This window comes from Scyliorhinus torazame, chromosome 13 (assembly GCF_047496885.1).
Source record: "Scyliorhinus torazame isolate Kashiwa2021f chromosome 13, sScyTor2.1, whole genome shotgun sequence".
Classification (NCBI taxonomy): domain Eukaryota; kingdom Metazoa; phylum Chordata; class Chondrichthyes; order Carcharhiniformes; family Scyliorhinidae; genus Scyliorhinus; species Scyliorhinus torazame.
The window spans coordinates 86,958,619-86,982,609 of NC_092719.1; the positions used below are offsets into that span (position 1 = coordinate 86,958,619).

General features: G+C 47.5%; 1 protein-coding gene across 2 annotated transcripts in view; it reads left to right on the forward strand.

Annotated features, from left to right (window-relative positions):
- The window catches only part of LOC140388177 (cilia- and flagella-associated protein 54-like), a 948,449-nt gene that overhangs the window by 664,843 nt on the left and 259,615 nt on the right, over positions 1 to 23,991 (forward strand). For both annotated transcript variants that reach the window (XM_072471937.1, XM_072471938.1), the window contains one exon: positions 12,136 to 12,256. In XM_072471937.1, the coding sequence (XP_072328038.1) occupies positions 12,136 to 12,256 (121 nt within the window). The remainder of the gene's footprint in view (positions 1 to 12,135; positions 12,257 to 23,991) is intronic.

A 23,991-nucleotide genomic window follows, 5' to 3' on the forward strand; every position in this document is an offset into this window, starting at 1 on the left:
GGTGGGGACGACGACAAAGTTTTAAAAGATTTTTACCTTAAATTATGAGTCGGAAACCCCGGTTGGAGGGGAGGGGATGAGGCAATTTCTGGATCAGTTGAGGTTTCTGAGGGTGGAGGAGGATCTGGTGGAGGGGCTGGGAGCCCCAATTGAGATTGAGGAAATTATCAAGGGGCTGGAGGGCATGCAGTCGGGCAAGGCTCCAGGGCCAGACGGCTACCCGGTGGAATCTTATATGAAGTTCTCAGAGATATTGAGCCCACTGCTGGTGAGGACATTTAACGAGGCTAGAGAGAAGGGAATCCTCCCCCCGACAATGTTGCAGGCCTCGATTTCACTTATTCATAAACGGGAGAAGGATCCTGAGCAGTGTGGGTCATATAGGCCGATCTCGCTTTTGAATGTGGATGCCAAGTTGTTGGCTAAGATATTGACCACAAGGATAGAAGACTGATTTCCAAGGGTGATAGGGGAAGACCAGATGGGATTTGTTAAGGGCAGGCAACTCAAGGCAACGTTCGGAGTTTAAATGTTATTATGTTGCCCTCAGAAAGAGAAGAGGCGGAGGTGGTGGTAGCGACTCATGCGGAGAAGGCTTTTGATTGGGTGGAGTGGGATTACCTGTGGGAGGTGCTGGGAAGATTTGGGTTTGGTGAGGGCTTTATTGGCTGGGTGCGGTTGCTCTACCAGGCGCCTGTAGCGAGCATGCGTACGAACCGGCTGAGGTTGGGGTATTTCAAATTACATTGAGGGATGAGGCAAGGGTACCCTCTCTCCCCGTTATTGTTTGCTCTAGCTATAGAGCCACTGGCCATGGCGTTAAGAGCTTTGAGGAACTGGCAGGGGCTGGTTCGCGGGGGGCGGGGGGGGGTGGCGTTGGAGCACCGGGTCTCGCACTACGCGGACGATTTGCTTTTGTACATTTTGGACCCGTTTGGGGGGGATAGGGGAGGTTATGCGGACCTTGGGGGAATTTGGCAGTTTTTCGGGTATAAATTGCATATGGGGAAGAGCGAGATGTTCGTGATTCAGGCTAGAGGGCAGGAGGAGAGACTGGGAGAGCTGCCGCTTAGAATGGTAGGGAAGAGCTTTCGCTATCTGGGAATCCAGATGGCTCAGAAATGGGAGGCACTACATAAGCTTAATCTATCCCGGTTGGTAGAGCAAATGGAAGGGGACTTTAAGAGATGGACATCCTCCCGTTGTCACTGGCGGGGAGGGTACAGACCGTGAAAATGACGGTCATCCCCAGATTTCTGTTTGTCTTTCAGTGCCTCCCCATCTTCATCCCTAAAGCCTTTTTCAAGCGGGTGAACAAGATCATTTTGGGCTTTGTGTGGGCGAATAAAACCACGGGTGAGGAGAATGTTGTTAGAGCGTAGTCGGGGGGAGGGTGGGTTGACGCTGCCGAACTTCTGCAACTACTACTGGACGGCTAATATAGCCATGATTAGTAAGTGGGCAATGGGGGAGGGGTTGGCATGGGAGTGGTTGGAGGAGGTGTCATGTAAAGACACCTGTCTAGGAGCATTGGTAACGGTGCCTCTGCCGTTCTCGCCGACCCCATACTCCACAAGTCCGGTGGTGGTGGCGGCACTGTGGATCTGGGGGCAATGGAGGAGGTGGAGGGTGCGTCGGTCTGGACCCCGATTTGTAACAACCACAGGTTTGTACCAGGCAGGCTGGATGGCGGGTTCCAGAGCTGGCAGAGGGCAGGAATTAGAAGGATGGGGATCTGTTTATAGATGGGAGCTTTCCCAGCTTGAAGGCGCTGGAGGATAAATTTAAACTGCCGCCAGGGAATGGTTTCAGATATTGGCAAGTGCGAGACTTCCTGAGGAAATTGGTGTTGATCTTTCTGCTGCTGCTGCCATGGGGGATACAGGATAGAGTAGTTTCCGGTACCTGGGTGGGGGAGGGGAAGGTGTCGGATATCTACCAGGAGCTGTTGGAGGCAGAGGAAACCCGGTGGAGGAGCCTAAGGGCAAGTGGGAGGTCGAGCTAGGAGGAGAGTTAGAGGCGGGTCTATGGGGAGATGCCCTAAGCAGGGTCAATTCTTCCTCATCATGTGCCAGGCTTAGCCTAATACAATTTAAGGTGGTCCACCGGGCACACATGATGGCGGCGACGATGAGCGCGTTTTTCGGGGAAGAAGATAGATGTGCGAGGTGCGCGGGATCCCCAGCAAACCATGTCCACATGTTCTGGTCATGCCCGAAGCTCAGAGGGTTTTGGCAAGGGTTGCGAAGGCAATGTCCACAGTGCTAGAAACACGGGTGGTGCCGAGTCCAGAGGTAGCGATCTTTGGAGTGTCAGAAGATCCGGGAGTTCAGGGAGTGAAAGAGGCCGCGTCCTGGCCTTTGCCTCCCTGGTAGCCCGGAGACGGATCCTTTTAATGTGGAGGGACTCGAAGCCCCTGAGTGTAGAGACCTGGGTTAACGACATGGCTGGGTTTCTCAGTCTTGAGAAAATAATGTTTGCCTTAAGAGGGTCAATGTTAGGGTTCTCTCGGAGATGGCAGCCGTTCGTCGACTTTCTCGGGGAAAATTAAAATGTCGGCAGAAGCAGCATTCTGAAGGGGGGGGGCGCGGATTTGTGTTAGATGGTTGAGGTGTGTGAAGATTGGGTCGGGTGGGTAAATGTTTATTTTACCATGTTCATGTTATTGTTTTTGTTATTGTTCTAAACATTTTGCAAAAACCGGAATAAAATTATTTTTTAAAAAGGAAACGGCTGCCACCTCCAGAATCCCCTAAGCTTCGAGCATGCCCAAAACATGTGGACATGGTTTGCACACCTCACACACCTGTCCTCTACCCCCAAAAACCTGCTCATCCGGGCCAACATCATGTGTACCCGGTGGACCACCTTGAATTGTATCGGGCTGAGCCTGGCACATGCTGAGGACGTGTTGACTCTGCTCAGAACATCCTCCCACAGGCCTGTCTCTAACTCCTTTCCCAACTCATCTTTCCATTTACGTTTTATCTCACCTATCTGGGTTTCTTCCACAAGTCCTTTCTAGATTTCCGATACCTTCCTCTCCCCCACCTCCGTTCTAGAAACTACCTTGTCCTGTATCCCCTGTGGCGGTAGAAGCGGAAAGGTCGAAACCTGCCTTCGCACAAAATCCCTCACCTGCAGATAGTGAAACCCATTCCCTCCCGGCAATTCAAACTGCACTTCCAGATCCTCCAAACAGGGAAAGCTCCTCTCAATAAACAGATCCCCCAGCCTCTCAATACCTGCTCTCTGCCACCCCCAAAGCCCCTCATCCATCCTCCCCGGGACAAACCGGTGATTACCACAAATTGGAACCCATACCGACACTCCCTCCACTCCCATATGCTTCCGCCACTGCTCTCAAACTCTCAGGGCCACCACTACCACCGAGCTTGTGAAGTACTGGGCCGGCGAGAAAGGCAGAGGAGCCGTTACCAATGCCCCCAAACTTACGTGAGGCCACCTCCACCCGCTCCCACACCGACCCTATCCCTACTACCCACTTCCTTATCATGGCTATATTTGCCGCCCAGTAGTAGTTCCTAAAGTTTGGTAGTGCCAGCCCTAACTCCTCTCGGCTCCGCTCTAAAAGCACTTGTTTTACTCGCGGGGTTTTACCCGCCCACACAAACCCAGATATCACACTATTCACCCGCTTAAAAAATATAAAAATAGGGAGGCACTGGAAAACAAACAAAAACCTCGGGAGAACCGTCATCTTTAGGGTCTGTACCCTCCACGCCAGTGACAACGGGAGCATGTCCCACCTCCGGACGTCCTTCAGTTGTTCAACTAATCGGCCCAGATTTAATTTATGTAACTGCTCCCAACCCCGTGCCACCTGAATATCCAAGTAACGAAAACTCCGTCCCACCACCTTAAACAGCATCTCCTCCAGTCTCCTCTCCTGACCCCTCGCCTGGATCACAAATACCTCACTTTTACCCATATTCAATTTGTACCCCGAGAACCGGCCAAATTCCCCTAAGATTCGCATAATCTCCCCCATCCCCCCTAACAGGTCAGAAATATGTAGGAGCAGGGCGTCTGCATACAACGAGACCCTGTGTTCCACTCCACCCAACCCCCCCCCATCCCCCCAGACTAGCCTCTTCCAGAGCATTCAAGTATATATTAATATTACTTTTGCACAGTTGCAGTAGTGATAATGAAAATAATATTTTCAGTTTGTGTGATGCATTTCCCCATTGCTATCAAGCTCTGGCTTCCATCCCAGTTCCCACACATGGGTATGGATTTCACAATGCACCGTAGCCCTCTCTAGCCCATCTAAACAGCTGCGGATGTGCTCACTCACAAGCTTGACAGATGCCCCACAGCAATTCAATGCTGGGAGCAGCATTGATTGCTTTGAGGTGAGATGTCTGCCCTTATCTCGGTAGGAAGTCCCGCCTGAGAGAACTGCAAGGAAACTGATGGTTGGGAGTTCTGTAGTCAGCAATCCCAGCTAGAGCAATGGCTAAAGGCAGTTCCACCACATTGAGGACCACATGTAAGTCAAGGATCATGAGGTTTGGTGAAGGGGATGAGACCAGATTCAAGGGGCTGGGAAACGGGGTGATGATCTTGAGGGACACCTCCAATGGGCTCAGGAACCCAGAAAAAAAATCCCACCCCCTCCTGGACACCATCCCACATAGCCAAAGCTGTCAGGCTTCCCACATCGTGTGGGCCTTGATGTGTTAAGTAAGTTGGTTCAACGTTGACTGCAACTGGATGCAGTGAAACTAGAAACAGGTTTCTGACACAGGAGATGATCCAACACTGTTTTATTGAACTTCCTGATTGCTGTACATAGTCTGCTGTGAGTTGACACTCTATCAATCTAACTGATAACCTCCTACTGGCTTGACCAGACTAAATCTGTACCTCATGGTGATAGTGCTCACTGGCTTGTGCACATTTACTATCTCAGTAGTTGTGTCCTGTAGAGGTAGAGAGAGTCTTAATACCCTGTATGCTTTATAGTGGTGGTGTCCTGTCAGGGGATTGGTTGTTTTGTGTCGTGTGTGTTCATTGGTTATCCTGTGTGTCAATCACTGCCTGTCTGCATCTCATTATATACATAAGTGGATATTATGACATCTCACATTTTTGAAGTAAATTCTGGAATCCAAGCATGATTATAAACAAGTGGTGAGTGAATGAACATATGTACATGGGAAGGTGTCTATCGTGCAGATACAGAACAAACTGAACAACATTTACAAGATTTAAGCCTATAGATTCAGTCTTTGTGGCGGGCGATGAATTCTTGTTGATCGCCTCAGAGGTGGAGGGGGGGGACGCCGGCACTTGGACAGGCGGGTTTGCTGCCATGTCAGTGGCCTCATGGAGAGGCGGGATCACTGCCAGATTGGTGGCCTCGTGGTGCGAGATGTCCGGAGGAAGCATGAAGACATGCGGAGAAGTGCGGCCAGGCGGTGGGCAGGGAACTTTTCGTAGCGCCCTCCTGTTGCGCCGTAGAATGGAGCCATCAGCCATTTGGACAACGAAGGACCTGGGCGCAGCCTGCCTGACAACAATAGCTGGGGCTGACCAACCTCCCTCAGGCAACTGGACGCGAACAATATCGTCTGGAGCCAGCGTAGGTAGATCCTTGGCATGAGCATCATACGTGATCTTCTGCTGGTCCCTGGATCGCTGCACTTTCTGCAGCACCGTGAGGCGGTCAAGTTCTGGAACATGCTTGGCTGGAACAGTCGTCCTCAGGTTGCGGTTCATGAGCAGCTGCGCCAGAGACAAATCGGTCGACAGAGGGGTTTCCCTGTCTGGGAACAGCGCCAGGTTGAAGTCCGAGGCTGAGTCTGCAGCCTTGCACAGCAACCGCTTGACAATATGGACCCCTTTTTCGGCCTTCCCGTTTGATTGCGGGTATTGGGGACTGGATGTAATGTGACTGAAGTGGTAGGATCTTGCAAAGTCGGACCACTCTTGGCTGTAGAAGCATGGGCCGTCGTCACTCATTACTGTCAGTGGTATCCCGTGCCTGGCAAACGTCTCTTTGCAGGCTTTAATCACTGACTTGGACATGAGGTCCGACAGTTTTGCCACTTCCGGGTAGCTGGAGAAGTAGTCGACGAAGAGCACGTAATCACGCCCATTTGCGTGAAAGAGGTCTATCCCCACCTTGGACCACGAAGAAGTCACGATCTCGTGCTGTTGCAGTGTTTCCTTGGGCTGAGCTGGTTGAAACTTCTGACATGTTGTGCAGTTGAGGACCGTGTTGGCAATGTCCTGGCTGATGCCGGGCCAGTAGACTGCCTGCTGAGCACTGCGTCAACATTTTTCGACCCCAAGGTGACCCTCATGGATCTGTTTGCGCACCATGGCTTGCATGCTTTGGGGAATGACGATTCTATCTAGTTTAAGAAGGATCCCCTCGACAACCGTTAACTCGTCCTTAACGTTGAAGAACTGGGCGCACTGCCCTTTTGCCAGCCATGGGCAAGGTGTTGCATCACGTGCTGCAGTAGAGGATCTTTGGCAGTTTCTTCGCGTATCTGGACAACTCGTTCATCAGTGGCTGGGAGGTTGCTGGCACACAACTGCACTTGTGCCTCGATGTGGCGAATGAAGTCGCCCGGTTCACACGGCATGGTGATGGATCGGGATAGGGCATCCGCGATGATCAGCTCCTTGCCCGGTGTGTAGACGAGTTTGAAGTCATATCTGCGGAGACAAAGAAGAATTCGCTGCAGCCGAGGTGTCATGTCATTTAAATCCTTCTGGATTATGCGGACTGTTTCCACCGTGAACTTCGGCAGACCGTATACTTAGTCATGAAACTTGACTATTCCTGTCAGGAGACCCAGACACTCCTTTTCGATCTGGGCATACCGTTGTTCGGTCGGAGTCATGGCCCTGGAGGCATATGCCACTGGAGCCCAGGACGAGGAATCGTCTCGCTGGAGGAGCACTGCCCCAATGCCGTCCTGGCTTGCGTCTGTGGATATCTTGGTATCCTTGGTTGGGTCAAAGAACGCCAGTACTGGGGCTGTGGTGAGCTTCGCCTTCAGTTCAAGCCACTCCGCTTGATGTGCGGGAAGCCACTGGAACACTGTCAACTTTTTAACGAGATGCTGGAGGGCCGTGGTGTGGGATGCCATGTTGGGAAATCCCGAGGAAGCGGAGGACCGCCTTTTTGTCCTCTGGTGTCTTCATGGCATTGATTGCCTGCACTTGTCGGTGTCAGGTTGCACACCTTGCTGTGAAATGTGGTCACCTAAAAACTTGATAACGGACCGCCCAAACGAGCATTTGGCCCGGTTGAGCTGGAGGCCATTTTCATGAATCCTCTGGAAAACCTGTTTGAGGCGAGCAATGTGATCCTCGGGCGTCGTGGACCAGATGATCACGTCGTCCACGTAGACTCGCAGCCCCTCAATGCCCTCCATCATTTGCTCCATTATGCAATGAAATACTTTGGAAGCTGATATATACCAAAAGGCATGCGGTTGTAGCAATACCTGCCGAACGGAGTGTTAAAAGTGCACAGCTTCCGACTGGACTCATCCAGCTGAATTTGCCAGAAGCCACGGGAGGTGTCCAGCTTGGTAAAGAATTTGGCGTGAGCCATCTCACAGGTCAATTCTTCACGCTTCGGGATCGGGTAATGCTCTCGCATGATGTTGCGATTCAGGTCTTTGGGATCAATGCAAATGTGGAGTTCGCCAGAGGGTTTCTTGACACAGACCATGGAGCTGACCCGGTCTGTGGGTTCCGTGACCTTTGAGATGATGCCCTGGTTTTGGAGCTCTTGTAGCTGCGTTTTCAGACAAACCTTGAGAGGAACCGGCACCCGGCGTGGTGCATGGACTTGACTGGGGTGGCATTCGGCTTGAGTAGTATCTTGTAGCGACATGGGAACGTGCCCATCCCATCAAACACATTGTGGTATTGTGTGAGAATGTCGTCCATCTTAGCCTTGAGATTCGCATTGGGCGAGGCCGTCGCCAGTGTCGAGGACATGGCAAGAACCCGCTGTACCAGATTTAGGAGTTTGCATGCACGAGCACCGAGCAGGGATGCCTTGTCAGGCCGGACGATCTCGAATCTCAACGTCGCCTTGATTGCTTTGTGAGAGACACCTAGCTGACACGACACACTGGCAGCTATAGCATTACCATTGTACAAAGTCTTACAACACCAGGTTAAAGTCCAGGTTTGTTTCGATGTCACTAGCTTTCGGAGCGCTGCTCCTTCCTCAGGTGAATGAAGAGGTATGTTCCAGAAACATATATATAGACAAATTCAAAGATGCCAAACAATGCTTGGAATGCGGCCATTAGCAGGTGATTAAATCTTTACAGATCCAGAGATGGGGTAACCCCAGGTTAAAGAGGTGTGAATTGTTTCAAGCCAGGACAGTTGGTAGGATTTTGCAGGCCAGATGGTGGGGGATGAATGTAATGCGACATGAATCCCAGGTCCCGGTTGAGGCTGCACTCATGTGTGCGGAACTTGGCTATAAGTTTCTGCTGGGCGATTCTGCGTTGTCGCGCGTCCTGAAGGCCGCCTTGGAGAACGCTTACTCGGAGATCAGAGGCTGAATGCCCTTGACTGCTGAAGTGTTCCCTGACTGGAAGGGAACATTCCTGCCTGGTGATTGTCGCGCCATGTCCGTTCATTCGTTGTCGCAGCGTCTGCATGGTCTCGCCAATGTACCACGCTTTGGGACATCCTTTCCTGCAGTGTATGAGGTAGACAACGTTGGCCGAGTCGCACGAGTATGTACCGCGTACCTGGTGGGTGGTGTTCTCACGTGTAATAGTGGTATCCATGTCGATGATCTGGCACGTCTTGCAGAGATTGCCATGGCAGGGTTGTGTGGTGTCGTGGTCACTGTTCTGAAGACTGGGTAGTTTGCTGCAAACAATGGTTTGTTTGAGGTTGCGCGGTTATTTGAAGGCAAGTAGTGGGGATGTGGGGATGACCTTGGCAAGATGTTCATCGTCATCAATGACGTGTTGAAGGCTGTGAAGAAGATGACGTAGTTTCTCCGCTCCAGGGAAGTACTGGACGACGAAGGGTATTCTGTCGGTTGTGTCCCATGTTTGTCTTCTGAGGAGGTCGGTGCAGTTTTTCGCTGTGGCGCGTTGGAACTGTCGATCGATGAGTCGAGTGCCATATCCCATTCGTACGAGGGCATCTCATGCTCATGGACAACGTACATTACTATGGTGACGGAGAGGGTCAACTGTTTGATTTTGAGGAGCTGCTCCCGCAGAAAGTCGGACTGGACCCCGAAAACGATCTGATCCCGGTTCATGGAATCAGTCATCGAGTCATAATTACATGACTGCGCTAGGATGCGGAGATGGGTCAAGAAGGACTGAAAAGGTTCATCCTTACCCTGAAGCCTTTGTTGGAAGATGTACCGTTCAAAGCTCTCATTCACCTCAATGTCGCAGTGGCTGTCGAATTTCAGCAGAACTGTCTTTAACTTTGTCTTGTCTTCGCCATCGGCAAACGTAAGCGAGTTATAGATGTGGATGGCGTGATCCCCCGCAGTCGACAGGAACAGTGCGATCTTTCTGGCATCCGATGCTGCCTCGAGGTCGGAGGCCTCGATGTACAGGAGGAACTTTTGTTTGAAGACTTTCCAGTTGGCGCCGAAGATCCGGAGTTGCGAAGGAGGCTGGATGTTTTCCATGCCGCTGGATGGCTGCTTGCTGGTCTTTGCAGATGCACTCGAGGTAGATTCGTTAGGATTAATAGCACTCTGGTACCATGATGTGTTAAGTAAGTTGGTTCAACATTGACTGCAACTGGATGCATTGAAACTAGAAACAGGTTTCTGACACGGGAGAATTTCCGCATAATTTCCAAGTGTCGTTGCATTGTTCCATAGATACATAGAAGATAGGAGCAGGAAGAGGCCTTTCGGCCCTTCAAGCCTGCTCCTCCGTTTATCACGAACATGGCTGTTCATCCAACTCATTAACCTAATTCTGTGCTATGGGCCAGGGTTTAGAAAACTCCAAAGTATATTATGGAGTTCACCTGACCAACGACTGTTTATTGAATTTGGCTGGGATGAGCACAAGAGCCTGTCTTTCAGGTGTTATTCAACAGAGTTTTTAGGTGCTTTCAATCAGAAAACAAGATTCAGTCTACAAATTTAGTTAACATTTGTATAAACACACACAGTAATATTTTTTATCAACTGCAAACATAAAGACCCCACACAGCTACAATAATCTATGTATAACCCTTCATGAATTCCCCTTAACTGTTCCAAATTAATAACAAAATCCAAGTAAAACCAGAAACCCCTTTTCAAAGGTGTGGCCCAGCACACGGCATTCTTACTGGTATAAGACTTGTTATTATTTATGGATACTCTGTTTCCCTTTTCAAACAGCAAGTTTGAGTTCCTTCCAGAAAGCAATCATTTCTTTTAAGTTACCAAGTAGACTGGAAACAGCTTTTAAAATGAAGATAGAGAGTCACTTCTTTCAATCTGTGCAGTTCAACCATGTGATAAGACAAAAACATTTCTTAAAGGGACACTCACATGACACCTGCTTTCTCCCCATAACCTTTGATCCCATTTGCCCCAAGTGCTATATCTAGCCATCTCTTGAATATATTCAATGTTTAAGCATCAACTACTTCCTGTGGTAATGAATTCCACAGGCTCACCACTCTTTGGATGAAGAATTGTCTCCTCATCTCAGTCTGAAATGGTTTATCCTGAATCCTCAGACTGTGACCCTGTCTAGTCCTGTTAGAATGTTATAAGTCTCTATGACATCCTCCCTCATTCTTCTGAACTCCAGCGAGAACAATCCTAACCTAGTCAATCTCTCCTCATATGACAGTCCCGCCATCTCTGGAATCATTCTGGTAAACGTTTGCTGCACTGCCTCGAGAGCAAGAGCATCCTTCCTCAGAAAAGGAGACAAAAACTGTGCACAATATTCTAGGTGTGGCCTCACCAAGGCCCTGTACAATTGCAACAACACATCCCTGCCCCTGTACTCGAAAACTCTCGCAATGAAGCCCAACATACCATTAGCCTTCTTTACCGCCTGCTGCACCTGCATGCTTACCTTCAGCGACTGGTGCACAAGGACACCCAGGTCCCACTGCACACTCCCCTCTCCCAATTTACAACCATTCAGGTAGTAATCTGCCTTCCTGTTTTTGCTCCCAAAGTGAATACCTCATACTTATCCAAATTATACTGCATCTGTTATTGATTTTCCCACTCGCCCAACCTGTCCAGATCATGCTGTAGGCTTTTTTTTACCCTCGTCACAGTTCACCCTCCCACCCAACTTGGTATACAATATTCGAGGCACTATATAAATGCAAGGTGTTGTTCTGGAAGTGTATGTATTTCAAATAAGAAATAACTGATCCCATTTTGTCCTTGTTCTTACAGATTTATATTTGGTATTATGGAATGATTTCTCTGCATAAACAAGCTGTTTCAGTAAAACATAAAATATTCCTCGTCTCCATGTGACTAAATAGAGGCTCAGGTCCAATTTTTTCTCATGCCCGCTGTTTGACTTAACATTACAGAAGGATTTTAGCTTTGCTGTATTTCATGAATTAAAGATGAAATGTAGAGTTTTTAAAAACTTTCTCTGCAAGATGACATGTGAGCAATAGACAATGAAAATGGTTTCAGGAACTTATCCAATCCATGTCCATTCTTGTGGGTTGTGATTTACGCCTTCTCTTTTGAGTGAAGCACTCATTGAAAGGCAGCAAGATTTTTCTCTAAAGATGTTGATGGGCTTCATTAGCATCCCAACGGCTCAACTACAACTTTAATTCATGTGGGAAATATATTTTAGTTTCCTTTGCATGCCAACCTGGCAGCCAGCAGATCCAAGTTCTTACCAGACCCAGAAGAATGAGTTAATAATTTGCTGTGTGAAATATCGAGAATCAGAGTGTACAATGGAGAAAACATTTCCATTCTGGATACTTAGATATCTCAAAAACATTATTTACTCTTCATTTTGTCCTTGCTGTCATTAAGCTTATGTTTGACATTATATGTTGTCATTCTGAGTAGAAACACAATGTTTCATCAAACTGAGACTCAAATAGTGCTTTAAGTCATTTATTATCGTTGTCCGTTCTTTACAGTGCTGCCATTGCATTATCTGCAATTCAACTCTTAAAAAGATCCAAAATCTTGATGACACAGAAACAACATATTACAAGGAACCCTTCAACAGCATTCAAGAACAGATTGAGAACGAACACTGTAAGTTAGGCAACAATTCGTATAGCAGTCGTGCATCAATTTCTTTCCAAAGAAAATCCCATAATCTGATGTAAATATTGATGTAAACATTTTACATTGTTTACTCCCATGTAAAGCATATTGGAATCTTATTCTACATCAAGGCACCATATAATTGCAATCTGTTGCTATGTCGCTGGGTTTGGCTACTGAAGTGGGTAGCTCGAGTCAGAAAATTCCCTGACTTGTTGAACACACCCTGGATTGGGTTGGGAGGTGCCGGTGCAGGATGCAGGCACGTGAAATGGGGCCCATCAAGTATAAGGGGGGCAAGTACTGAGGCAAGTTGATTAGAAGGCCCACCGTGGCTTGCCTTCATCCCATTTGTTTTAGAGGTTGTTTGGCCCTCCTGAACTCATCGATCACACCCTCTCATCTCAACACTCGCCTCCCATGGCCCTTCATCTCTCCACACCACTCATAGTCCCCACATCCCCCCCCCCCCCCCCCCCCCCCCCCAGGCCCTCCATGCCAACTCACCAAGTATCCACCATGGCCAAACCTCAGGATCCATGTTGGTATGACAAAAAGTACATTTCTAACAACCTAGTACAGCTTTCAGTCATAGACATTTTATAATGAAAAAATTCCCATTCAGAAAACCCATTCAACTTTTTAAAATCTCCTCAAGTGGCTAATCTCTGATAAAAAAAGAAACAAACATCTATTCAGCACACACATTAAACACAGATAATCCTTTCACAGCTAAAAGGAAGTTATTACACTGTGAACCCCCTGCTGAGATAATTAATTCTTTGCACACTTAGTCACATATTCATGGTGATACAATAATAGTTCCTGAGACATGTCAACAAAGAACTCTTTCGGATCTGCGTGACCAGATGCTGCTACTTTTTCTAACCGACCCATGTGTACAAAACAGTCCAGCAGAGGTTTTTTTTTAAACTCTCACTGATAGCTACTGTTTGTTTCTTTTTAAATACAACAAGGGCTGGGAAGTTTATAGTTTCAGATCATGACTTTTATGCAGACCTATCTGCCCTCCAAAAATTTTCATGTATACTCCAGCAATCCACGATTCTCACACGGCGTGTTGAGGCCTTTGTGTGAGAAATTGTCATATTTTATGTTTTGGGGTTTTTTGCAGTAAAGTTATTAAAACCGAGGTGAAAATGTCCGCCATGCGACACTGCAAACGTGAGCCTCGATCGGGTGAAGAATCGGGCGTCTGGCTAAAATCGAGCTCTGCGCCCACCACTGATTCGGGCGCCATGCTCCCAATATTTTTCTATGTGGCCCTATTTGAATCTGGACCTTGGTTTCTCTGCCTATCAGTTTTGTTTTTGGCCTTGTTTTCTTCTCCTTTGACTCTTGCCATTTCAGTTTAAACCCAGCAGCCATGGCTGCAAAGGGGAGAGAGAAGGCAAACAAAGTTTGAAAAACTGTTAACAATTATACTGTTTGTTGGGGAGTGGCTGCCAAGAACGGGCAGAGTAACGGGGCGCGACTTGGTGACAGCTCTGTGGATTTGGGGTGTCCCCCTCGAGATTGGGGGGGCCTGGCTCAGACTGCCATTGCTGCAGTATTTGTTTTAAATACACCCATTTGGTACAAGTTACAGCCCCCTGGCTGCTCACTCTGTTAGCTTCACACTATATCCTGTAAATGTTCACAGAGCCTCTGGTCATTTTGGAGCACCACCCCTCTGGAAACCCTCAGACCCAGCTGACCCATCAACGGGATGGGCGTGGCCAAGCTCAATCAGTGGCACGCCAGGTGTTGGCACTCCTCAGTGCACTCATCAGAGGGGCACCAGCCTCCTCTCATCCACTGAGTCAAGGAGGATCTCCAGTTCTGCACGTGGAAGCGTGGCGCTGCTCTCTTTGCGACCATGTTGGTTGTGACGCTGTGTGTGAGAGGGGGAGAATCCCTTAAGTCCAACAGCAGCTGTGCGGCAATCACGGAGCCAGCGAATCGGCCGCCATTCCGTTCCCAAAATGTGGCGTTCCTCGTGAATCCTGTGCTAGCCCCTTGGGCGCGGTTGAATAGCTGCAGCTGTGGCCCCGATTTCGCTGTCGTGAAACTCCACAGTTTTCACAACGGCTCAACATTTAGTCTCCAGAATGGAGAATCCAGCCCAAGATGTTCAGGTTAGGTGGATTGGCCATGCTAAATTGCCCTTAGTTGTTAAGTAATTTGTTAAGAGACATTGCAATTAGTTGTCTCATTTATGTTAAGTATCCATTAATTGACACTGATATATAAAGGGGCTCCAGGTGGCCTCTGTCAGGTGATGTATAGTGAGAGATTTATGCAAAGGCTGTTGGAAGGAAATAAATGTGTGTTTGTGAAAAAGGAACAGAACTTTAGACTCTTCACATCACAGCAACTCAAATGTCTAACAATTGGGAGCAGAGGATGGTTGCTGTGTGAATGTGAAGGGTTGAAAGATACAACTTTTCCAGATCAAACCAAGGAGTGAGTGAGAAAAGAAAAAAAAAGGGATATATGGCTGAACCGAGGATAAAGATGGCTGGATATGACTATTCTCCCTTATTTTCTGAAAGGGAATCGTACGACCAATGGAGAAGTGCAGTAGTTATGTGGACTAAGGTAACTGCTTTGGGAAAGAGAAAACAAGGTGTGGCATTGGCTCTTTCTCTACCATATGGCAGTAAAATCCGAAACAAAGTGCTTTCTGAGCTGGAATTGGAAGAGTTAGACTCAGATGAAGGTCTGGAGACTTTATTACATCATATGGATAAGATTTATAAGAACGATGACTTGTTAAGTGCGTATGAAGCATGGTCGGATTTTGATAAGTTCCGGAAAATGGAGGATATCTCCATGGAAGACTATATAATGGAATTTGGCAGACTATATAAAAGACTGCAGAAATACAACCTGGAATTTCCACAGTCTGTGTTGGCCTTTAAATTACTTGACTGTGCTAGAGTGAGCAACATGGATAGGCTCCTGGTTTTGACAGGAGTTCAGTTTACTAATAAGGATACCTTATTCGAATAGATGACAAAAGCTTTACAAACGTTTCTGGGGAAACATTCGATTCCGATGTCTCTGATGACCCAAATAGGTCAGCCTGCAATAAGGCAGAATATGGGAGATACACTACTAACAGGATGGCGAAATCGTATGGCTACGAACAGGGCTCAAGACCAAGGAGACCGAGACAAGGAAATTATGAAGACAGAAACCCAGTTAGAACCTACAATAGGAAGATAAACTTCAGAAATGCACGGGGCATGATAAATCGATGTTTTCGATGTGACTCTCAATACCATTATGCTTTCAACTGGCCAACTCGTTTGAAGCGACACATGACACGGAAGAGTCAGAAGAGGAAAAAGATAGTGACCAGAAAGAAGGCATTGTCCTAGTGACAAGCAGTTTTACGCCAGTAATGAGGGTGTTGGTTGCAGAATCTTTCAACTGTGCTGTATTGGACAGTGGCTGCACATCTACTGTGTGTGGAATTGACTGGTTAAAATGTTACCTGGAGTCTTTGAATGTTGAAAATCGTAACAAGGTTAAGGAATTTGAAAGTTCCACAAGTTTCAGGGTTGGGGATGATAATACTCTGAAGTCGCTGAAAAGAGTGGTGATCCCTTGCAATATTGCCAGAGTGAATCATTTCATCAGCACGGATGTTGTATCAAGTGAGATACCTTTGCTTCTGAACAGACCGTCGATGAAGAAAGCACACATTAAACTGGATATGGAACAGGATAAGGCAACAGTTTTTGGAAAGACGGTGGACGTACAATTTACACAGTCGGGACACTTGTATTCCATTACTGACAAATAATATTTCAAGTAGAGTGGTTAAGGATGTGTTAATGGCAGTTGAAAATGGGACTTTAGCTGATAAAAAGCTTGAGGTATTAAAACTGCATAGGCAATTTGCACATCCGTCTCCTCAGAGGCTGAAAAATGTATTAAAGGATGCAGGGGTAAGGGATGACGACTATACTAAACTTATAGAACAGGTTAGTGACCGCTGTGAAGTTTGTAGGAAGTACAGAAGGACACCAGCACGACCGATAGTAACCCTACCTTTGGCCAGGGATTTTAATGACATTGTGGCCATGGACCTTAAGATCTGGGATAAAGCAAATAATATATTTATTTTGCATTTTGTAGATTTAGCAACCAGATTTAGTCAATCAACGATTGTACGAAGTAAAGAAAAGAGAGTAATTCTGGATCAAATCGTGGAAAAATGGATAGGGACAGGAATGGGCACACCGGCAAAATTCCTTACGGACAATGGGGGAGAATTTGCTAATGCTGAGTTTAGGGATATGTGTGTGAAAATGTGAATATCACAGTTATGAATACGGCTGCAGAAAGCCCATTTAGTAATGGTGCCTGTGTCATCGATGACATGCTTCGGAAAATTTTGGCAGATCGACCCAATTGCAGGCTAAATTCAGCTTTAGCATGGACAGTACATGCAAAGAATTCATTGCAGATGGTTGGGGCTATAGTCCTTATCAATTAGTGTTTGGTAGAAATCCTAAAATTCCATTCATTTTGAATGACCAGCCTCCAGCTTGGGAGGGGACTACAATTAGCTCTGGTTTTGCTGAACATTTAAATGCATTACATAGCAGCTTTTTTGGAAGCAGAAGTCTCTGAAAGAATTCGCAGAGCTTTTAGACATAACTTACGGCCATCAGATGCCGTTTTTCAGCAAGGAGGCATGGTATACTATAAGAGAGACAATTCTAATGAATGGAAAGGTCCAGGGAAGATCATAGGCATAGATGGCAAAACAATTATTTCGCAACATGGTAATCAAACTGTTAGGGTACATTCATCAAGGATAATGGGTACAGATTACAAATTTTCAAATTTAGACAGAGCAGACAGACATGATGAGGAACCAGAGTCATCTGGTACGCATGTGTTACAGAACTATGAGGACCAATTAACTGATATAGACAGGATTTCTGCGGAGGAACACAGCACTTCTGATGAATTAGAACAGGCCATTTTTCCGAAAGGGCAACTGCCAAAAGTTGGTATAAAAGTGACATACTTGCCTGAAGGGTCTAGTCAATGGAAGGATGCAACTGTTATTAGTAGAGCAGGGAAGGCCACTGGAAAGTATAAGCATTTGTTGAATGTACAGCATTCAGGGAAAGGAGTCAAGACAATGGATTGGGAAAACGAAGTTCAAAAATGGAGGGCACAGAAACGCAGTGCCAGTTCAGATAGTACATCGGATAGTGAACAGGTCCGCAGGAAAAGGTCGAGAACTATTGAAAGGACATCCCACAGCAGAAGGGATAGATCAAGCAGTACAAACAAAGAACAAAGAAATGTACAGCACAGGAACAGGCCCTTCGGCCCTCCAAGCCCGTGCCGACCATACTGCCCGACTAAACTACAATCTTCTACACTTCCTGGGTCCGTATCCTTCTATTCCCATCCTATTCATATATTTGTCAAGATGCCCCTTAAATGTCCCTATCGTCCCTGCTTCCACTACCTCCTCCGGTAGCGAGTTCCAGGCACCCACTACCCTCTGCGTAAAAAACTTGCCTCGTACATCTACTCTAAACCTTGCCCCTCTCACCTTAAACCTATGCCCCCTAGTAATTGACCCCTCTACCCTGGGGAAAAGCCTCTGACTATCCACTCTGTCTATGCCCCTCATAATTTTGTATACCTCTATCAGGTCTCCCCTCAACCTCCTTCGTTCCAGTGAGAACAAACCGAGTTTATTCAATCGCTCCTCATAGCTAATGCCCTCCATACCAGGCAACATTCTGGTAAATCTCTTCTGCACCCTCTCTAAAGCCTCCACATCCTTCTGGTAGTGTGGCGACCAGAATTGAACACTATACTCCAAGTATGGCCTAACTAAGGTTCTATACAGCTGCAACATGACTTGCCAATTCTTATACTCAATGCCCCGGCCAATGAAGGCAAGCATGCCGTATGCCTTCTTGACTACCTTCTCCACCTGTGTTGCCCCTTTCAATGACCTGTGGACCTGTACTCCTAGATCTCTTTGACTTTCAATACTCTTGAGGGTTCTACCAGTAGCAGTACAGAACGAGATACCAGGCAGGAGAGGGGACGTAGTTTATCAAGATCTCGGAACATGAGTAAGACTACTAATACTAATAGGAGTAGAAGCCCACATGCACGTGAGGTTTTGGTGGCTTCAAATAAATTAGATGAAAAAGTTATCAAAGAAGCTAAACAGCAAGAATTGCATAGTTCGAGTGAATTTGGGGTATACACGGAAGTACTGGATAGGGGACAAAGAGCTCTATCCCACAGATGGATTTGCACGGAAAAGGTTCTTCCGGATGGAACTTATAAGGCAAAGGCCAGGCTTGTGGCAAGGGGATTTGAAGAAAACTTAGAAGATCAGGATTTAAGGGTTGATTCACCTACAGTAGGAAAGGTTATTTTAACGATCGTCCTGGCTCTATTAGCCACAAAGGCATGGGAATGCAAATCTGTAGATATAGAAGCTGCCTTTTTGCAGGGGCATCAGCTTCAGAGAGACATTTTTCTCCATCCTCCTGAAGAAGCGGCTAACACAGAAGGGGTGCTCTGGAAGTTGAACAAATGTGTGTATGGATTAAATGATGCATCTAGAGTCTGGTATTTTTCGGTAAGGTCAGTTTTGTTAAAGTTAGGCTGTTGCCAGTTGAAAGCAGATCCTGCAATGTTTTACTGGCACTATAAAGAAAATCTTTCTGGCATTTTTATGACGCATGTCGATGATTTTTTGTGGGGTGGGACTAGTGATTTTGAAGCTATTGTAATCTCTGGTTTGAGGAAAGAATTCAGGGTTGGAAGTCAGGCGTCCGGTGCATTTAAATATATTGGACTGGAAATTGGACAGACTAAGTTAGGGGCAACTTTACGTCAGCAATCTTATTTGGAAAGCATCAGCCCAATAGCAATTAGCCATGACCGTGTTTCACAAAAAGACGCAATGGTTTCAAAGATAGAAAAAGAGCAACTGCGAAGTTTAATTGGGCAACTGAACTGGCTAGGTAGACAGACTAGACCGGATGTAAGTTTTGATGTCTTAGAGTTGTGTACAAAAATGAATGATCCCAAAGTGGAAGGCATGATAAGAGCAAATAAAGCGTTGGCCAAACTAAAAATGCATGAGTGTGTTTTGAAGTTCCCGGTTTTAGGTGACCTTAGGCACTTGAAACTCATAGTTTATACCGATGCGTCCTACGCACATTTATGTGATGGGGTTGCAAGCGCAGGAGGTTTTATAATTTTCCTTTTGGGAAACAATGGTAAATGTTGCCCGCTTGTGTGGGAAACTAAGAAAATAAGGAGAGTGGTAAAAAGCACTTTGGCTGCTGAGACGTTAAGCCTTGTAGAGGCGGTGGATATGATCTTTTATATAAGTATGATATTGACAGAAATTTTGGGATTAGGGGATTTGGGTAATATACCTATTGACTGTCACATTGACAATAAATCCCTGTGGGAAAATGTGCACTCCACAAAAAGTGTCAATGAAAAGAGGTTATCGCAAGTTTGAAGCAGATGTTGGACAGAGGGGAAATAACAAAAATTAAATGGGTCGACAGGCGCTACCAACTGTCAGACTGTTTTACGAAAGGAGGGGCAAGTTCACAGAAACTTTTGGATATTGTTAATGAAGGGCGCTTGTTTCTGTGACTTTTTTTTCTCATCCAAAAAAAAGGGGGAAATCATGTGTGTTTTTGAGTTTCGTGAAATTTTGTTTTCACCTGATTATTTTTTTTTCCGCCAGTGCAGACTCAATGGGCTGAATGGCCTCCTTCTGCACTGTACCGTGACCTTTTGCCACCATCCATGGCACACTGCCCCTCTAAAGGCAGAGGCCTCACCAGTGACACTACCAGCAAGTCCACTCCGCAGGATCACCAGCTGTCTCCAAGCACTGCATGCCCACTGAGTCCCTGCTCCCGTCTGTCCTGCCCACAGCCAGTTTGTCTCAACCTGCTTGTCACACCCAGGACCCACATCACACCGCATCTACGCTCCCAGCAGATGCACACTTCCCTGCTTCACAAGCCTCATGGAGGCAATTAGTGGTACACGGTGACCCTGTCCACCGCACAACCAGATGCCACTCTGCTGCCGGGATAACACACGGCCCACACAATTAGGAAACCCACTGGGGAAACCGGGTAACGGCTGCAGAGCTGACCGCTGACACGGCAGCCACCAGTACCCCTGTTGACAAGGAGGGGCTGGTGAGGATAGAGGCTCCCCAGTGCCACTCCCTGATGGAGAGAGGGGTGTATCGTGAAAGGCAACATATCAGGGTGAACGGCTGAGAGGTGGGTGTGAGTTGGGGGAGACATGTGAAGAGTGGAGTTGAAGTGCAACTCAGGGTCATCATGTAGCCTATTGGATCTGGAAGGTAAGGAAATACTCATCTTGCTAACATGTCTCTCTCTCTCTCGCCTACCCCCCACCCCCCCTACACTGGAAGCTGCCATTGCGGCCACAGGAGGCACAGGGCCTGCTTGGGGAGGATGTTGCCCAACAGGAGTCTGCCCCAGAAGATCAGGGTCCAGCCAGAGGCTTGAGTGCTGGGTATCCAACAGGCCAAGGAAGAGATGCCTGTCCTTCGAGGAGATGCCAGACCGCCTGTGTTGCCACAGACTTCAGCTAACCAGATGATGGCACACCTGGCACAGTTGGAGTTTGGAGGCGGACACCAGCTCCCAGTTGCCATCAAGGTGATGGTCACCCAGAACCTTTGTGCTTCTGGGTCTTGCCAGGGGCCAAGCAGGGTCCTGTCTGGGATCTCTCAGGTGCATCAATGCTGTGACGGATGCCCAATGCACCTGGGCAGCAGACAATATAAACTTCAATCTGGACCATGCATCCAGGAAGCCTGGGCAGCAGGATTTGCTGCCATCACTAGCATGCCCCAGTCCAGGGGTGAGAGATGAGACATATGTGCCCCTGCAAGATCCAGGTCATCACGGGGTACCCTTCATCAATCGGAAGGGCTTCCACTCCCTGAATTTTCAGTTGGTGTGTGACCACTAGCTACACATCATGAATGTCTGCAGTCGATACCCAGGCAGCTGGCATGACGCATATACCCTGGCGCACTCGCCGGTTACCGGTAACTTCGACTTGCTCCCACGGATGATGGGTTAGCTCGCTCTTGGGTGACAAGGGACATCCTCATCACCTCCAGACTTGCCTACTAGGCCTGGCCACTGGTAGCTCTGCAACCCTATCCCACCTCTCCCTCCCATCCACCCCCTTCCAAGTGGTACCGCCTTCCCCATAGCCACTCACATGCTCCCCTATCCCTGCTTCCTTCACTTCATCCCTATACCCCAGCTCGCTTTCCTCCCTCTGAGGGTCCTACAAGCATCACTATAATGTGTTGGCCTCGGCAGTCAGTATCAGCGGGTCTTGTCCACGAGACGGAGGATGATGATGACTCACTGTGAGATGTGTTCTGGTGCTCCTCATCATAGAACAGTGCAGCACAGTACAGGCCCTTCGGCCCACGATATTGTGCCGACCATTTATCCTAATCTAAGGTCAACCTAACCTTTACACCTTCAATTTACTGCAGTCCATGTGCCTGTCCAAGAGTCACTTAAATGTCCCTAATGACTCTGACTCCACCACTTCTGCTGGCAGTGCATTCCATGCACCCACCACTCTCTATGTAAAGAATCTACCTCTGGCATCTCCCTTATACCTTCCTCCAATCATTTTAAAACAATGTCCCCTAACTTTCTGAATGAGCCTATCATGGGGAACCTTATCAAATGCCTTACTGAAATCCATATACACCACATCCACTGCCCGACCTTCATCAATGTGTCTCATCACATCCTCAAAGCATTCAATGAGGCTTGTGAGGCATGATCTGTCCCTCACAAATGCCATGCTGACTATCTTTAATCAGACTATGTTTTTCTAAATAATCATAAATACTATCTCTCAGAATCATTTCCAATATTTTGCTCACCACAAACGTAAGACTGACGGGTCTGTAATTCCCAGGGATTTCCCTATTCCCTTTCTTGAACAGGGGAACAACATTCGCCTCCTTCCAATCATCTGGTACTACTCCAGTGGAGAGTGAGGATGCAAAGATCATCGCCAACGGCGCAGCAATCTCCTCCCTTGCTTCCCGTAGTAACCTTGGGTATATCCCGTCAGGCCCAGGGGACTTATCTATCCTGATGCTTTTTAAAATTTCCAGCACACTCGCCTCCTTTTTTAAAAAATATATATTTTATTCATGTTTTTTGGCCAAACATAACAATACGTAGTGTTTCTTTTACACAACAATAAAGCAATATAAATAACCATGGCCAGTTTTAAACAAATAAATAAGTAATATATAAACTAAAACAAAAACAAAAAACAAAACTAAATGGCAACTGCCTTGTCCAAAATAAATACTCTCCAAAAATACAATCCAATAATCTAATATACAATTACATATACCAAATACCTATACATATACAATAACATCCCTGAGAGTCCGTCCGATTCCTCCCCCTCCCGCCCTTCCCCCCCCGCCCCGGGTTGCTGCTGTTGTCTACTTCTTTTCCATTCCCTCTATCTTTCTGTGAGGTAGTCGACGAACGGTTGCCACCGCCTGGTGAACCCCTGAGCCGAACCCCTTAACACAAACTTAATCCGTTCTAACTTTATAAACCCTGCCATATCGTTTATCCAGGTCTCCACACCCGGGGGTTTGGCTTCCTTCCACATTAACAATATCCTGCGCCGGGCTATAAGGGACGCAAAGGCCAACACGTCAGCCTCTCTCGCCTCCTGCACTCCCGGCTCTTCTGCAACCCCAAATATAGCCAACCCCCAGCTTGGTTCGACCCAGACCCCCACCACCTTCGAAAGCACCTTTGCCACCCCCACCCAGAACCCCTGTAGTGCCGGGCATGACCAGAACATGTGGGTGTGATTCGCTGGGCCTCTCGAGCGTCTCGCACACCTATCCTCTACCCCCAAAAATTTACTAAGCCGTGCTCCAGTCACATGTGCCCTGTGTAGCACCTTAAATTGTATCAGGCTTAGCCTGGCACACGAGGACGATGAGTTTACCCTACGTAGGGCATCAGCCCACAGCCCCTCCTCAATCTCCTCCCCCAGTTCTTCTTCAATTTCCCTTTCAGCTCATCTACCATGATCTCCCCCTCGTCCCTCATCTCCCTGTATATGTCCGCCACCTTACCATCCCCCACCCATGTCTCTGAGATCACTCTATCCTGCACTTCCTGCGTCGGGAGCTGCGGGAATTCCCTCACCTGTTGCCTCGCAAAAGCCCTCAATTGCATATACCGAAATGCATTCCCTTGGGGCAACCCATATTTCTCCGTCAGCGCTCCCAGACTCGCAAACGTCCCATCTACAAATAGATCTCTTAGTTGTACTACCCCAGCTCTTTGCCATGCTCAATCCCCCATCCATTCTCCCCGGAACGAACCTATGATTGTTTCTTATCGGGGACCGCACCGAAGCTCCCGTCCCTCCCCTATGCCGTCTCCACTGCCCCCAAATTTTCAATGTAGCCACCACCACCGGACTTGTGGTGTATTTCTTTGGTGAGAACGGCAACGGCGCCGTCACCATTGCTTGCAGGCTAGTCCCCCTGCAGGACGCCCTCTCCAATCTCTTCCACGCCGCTCCCTCCCCTTCTCCCATCCACTTACACACCATTGAAACATTGG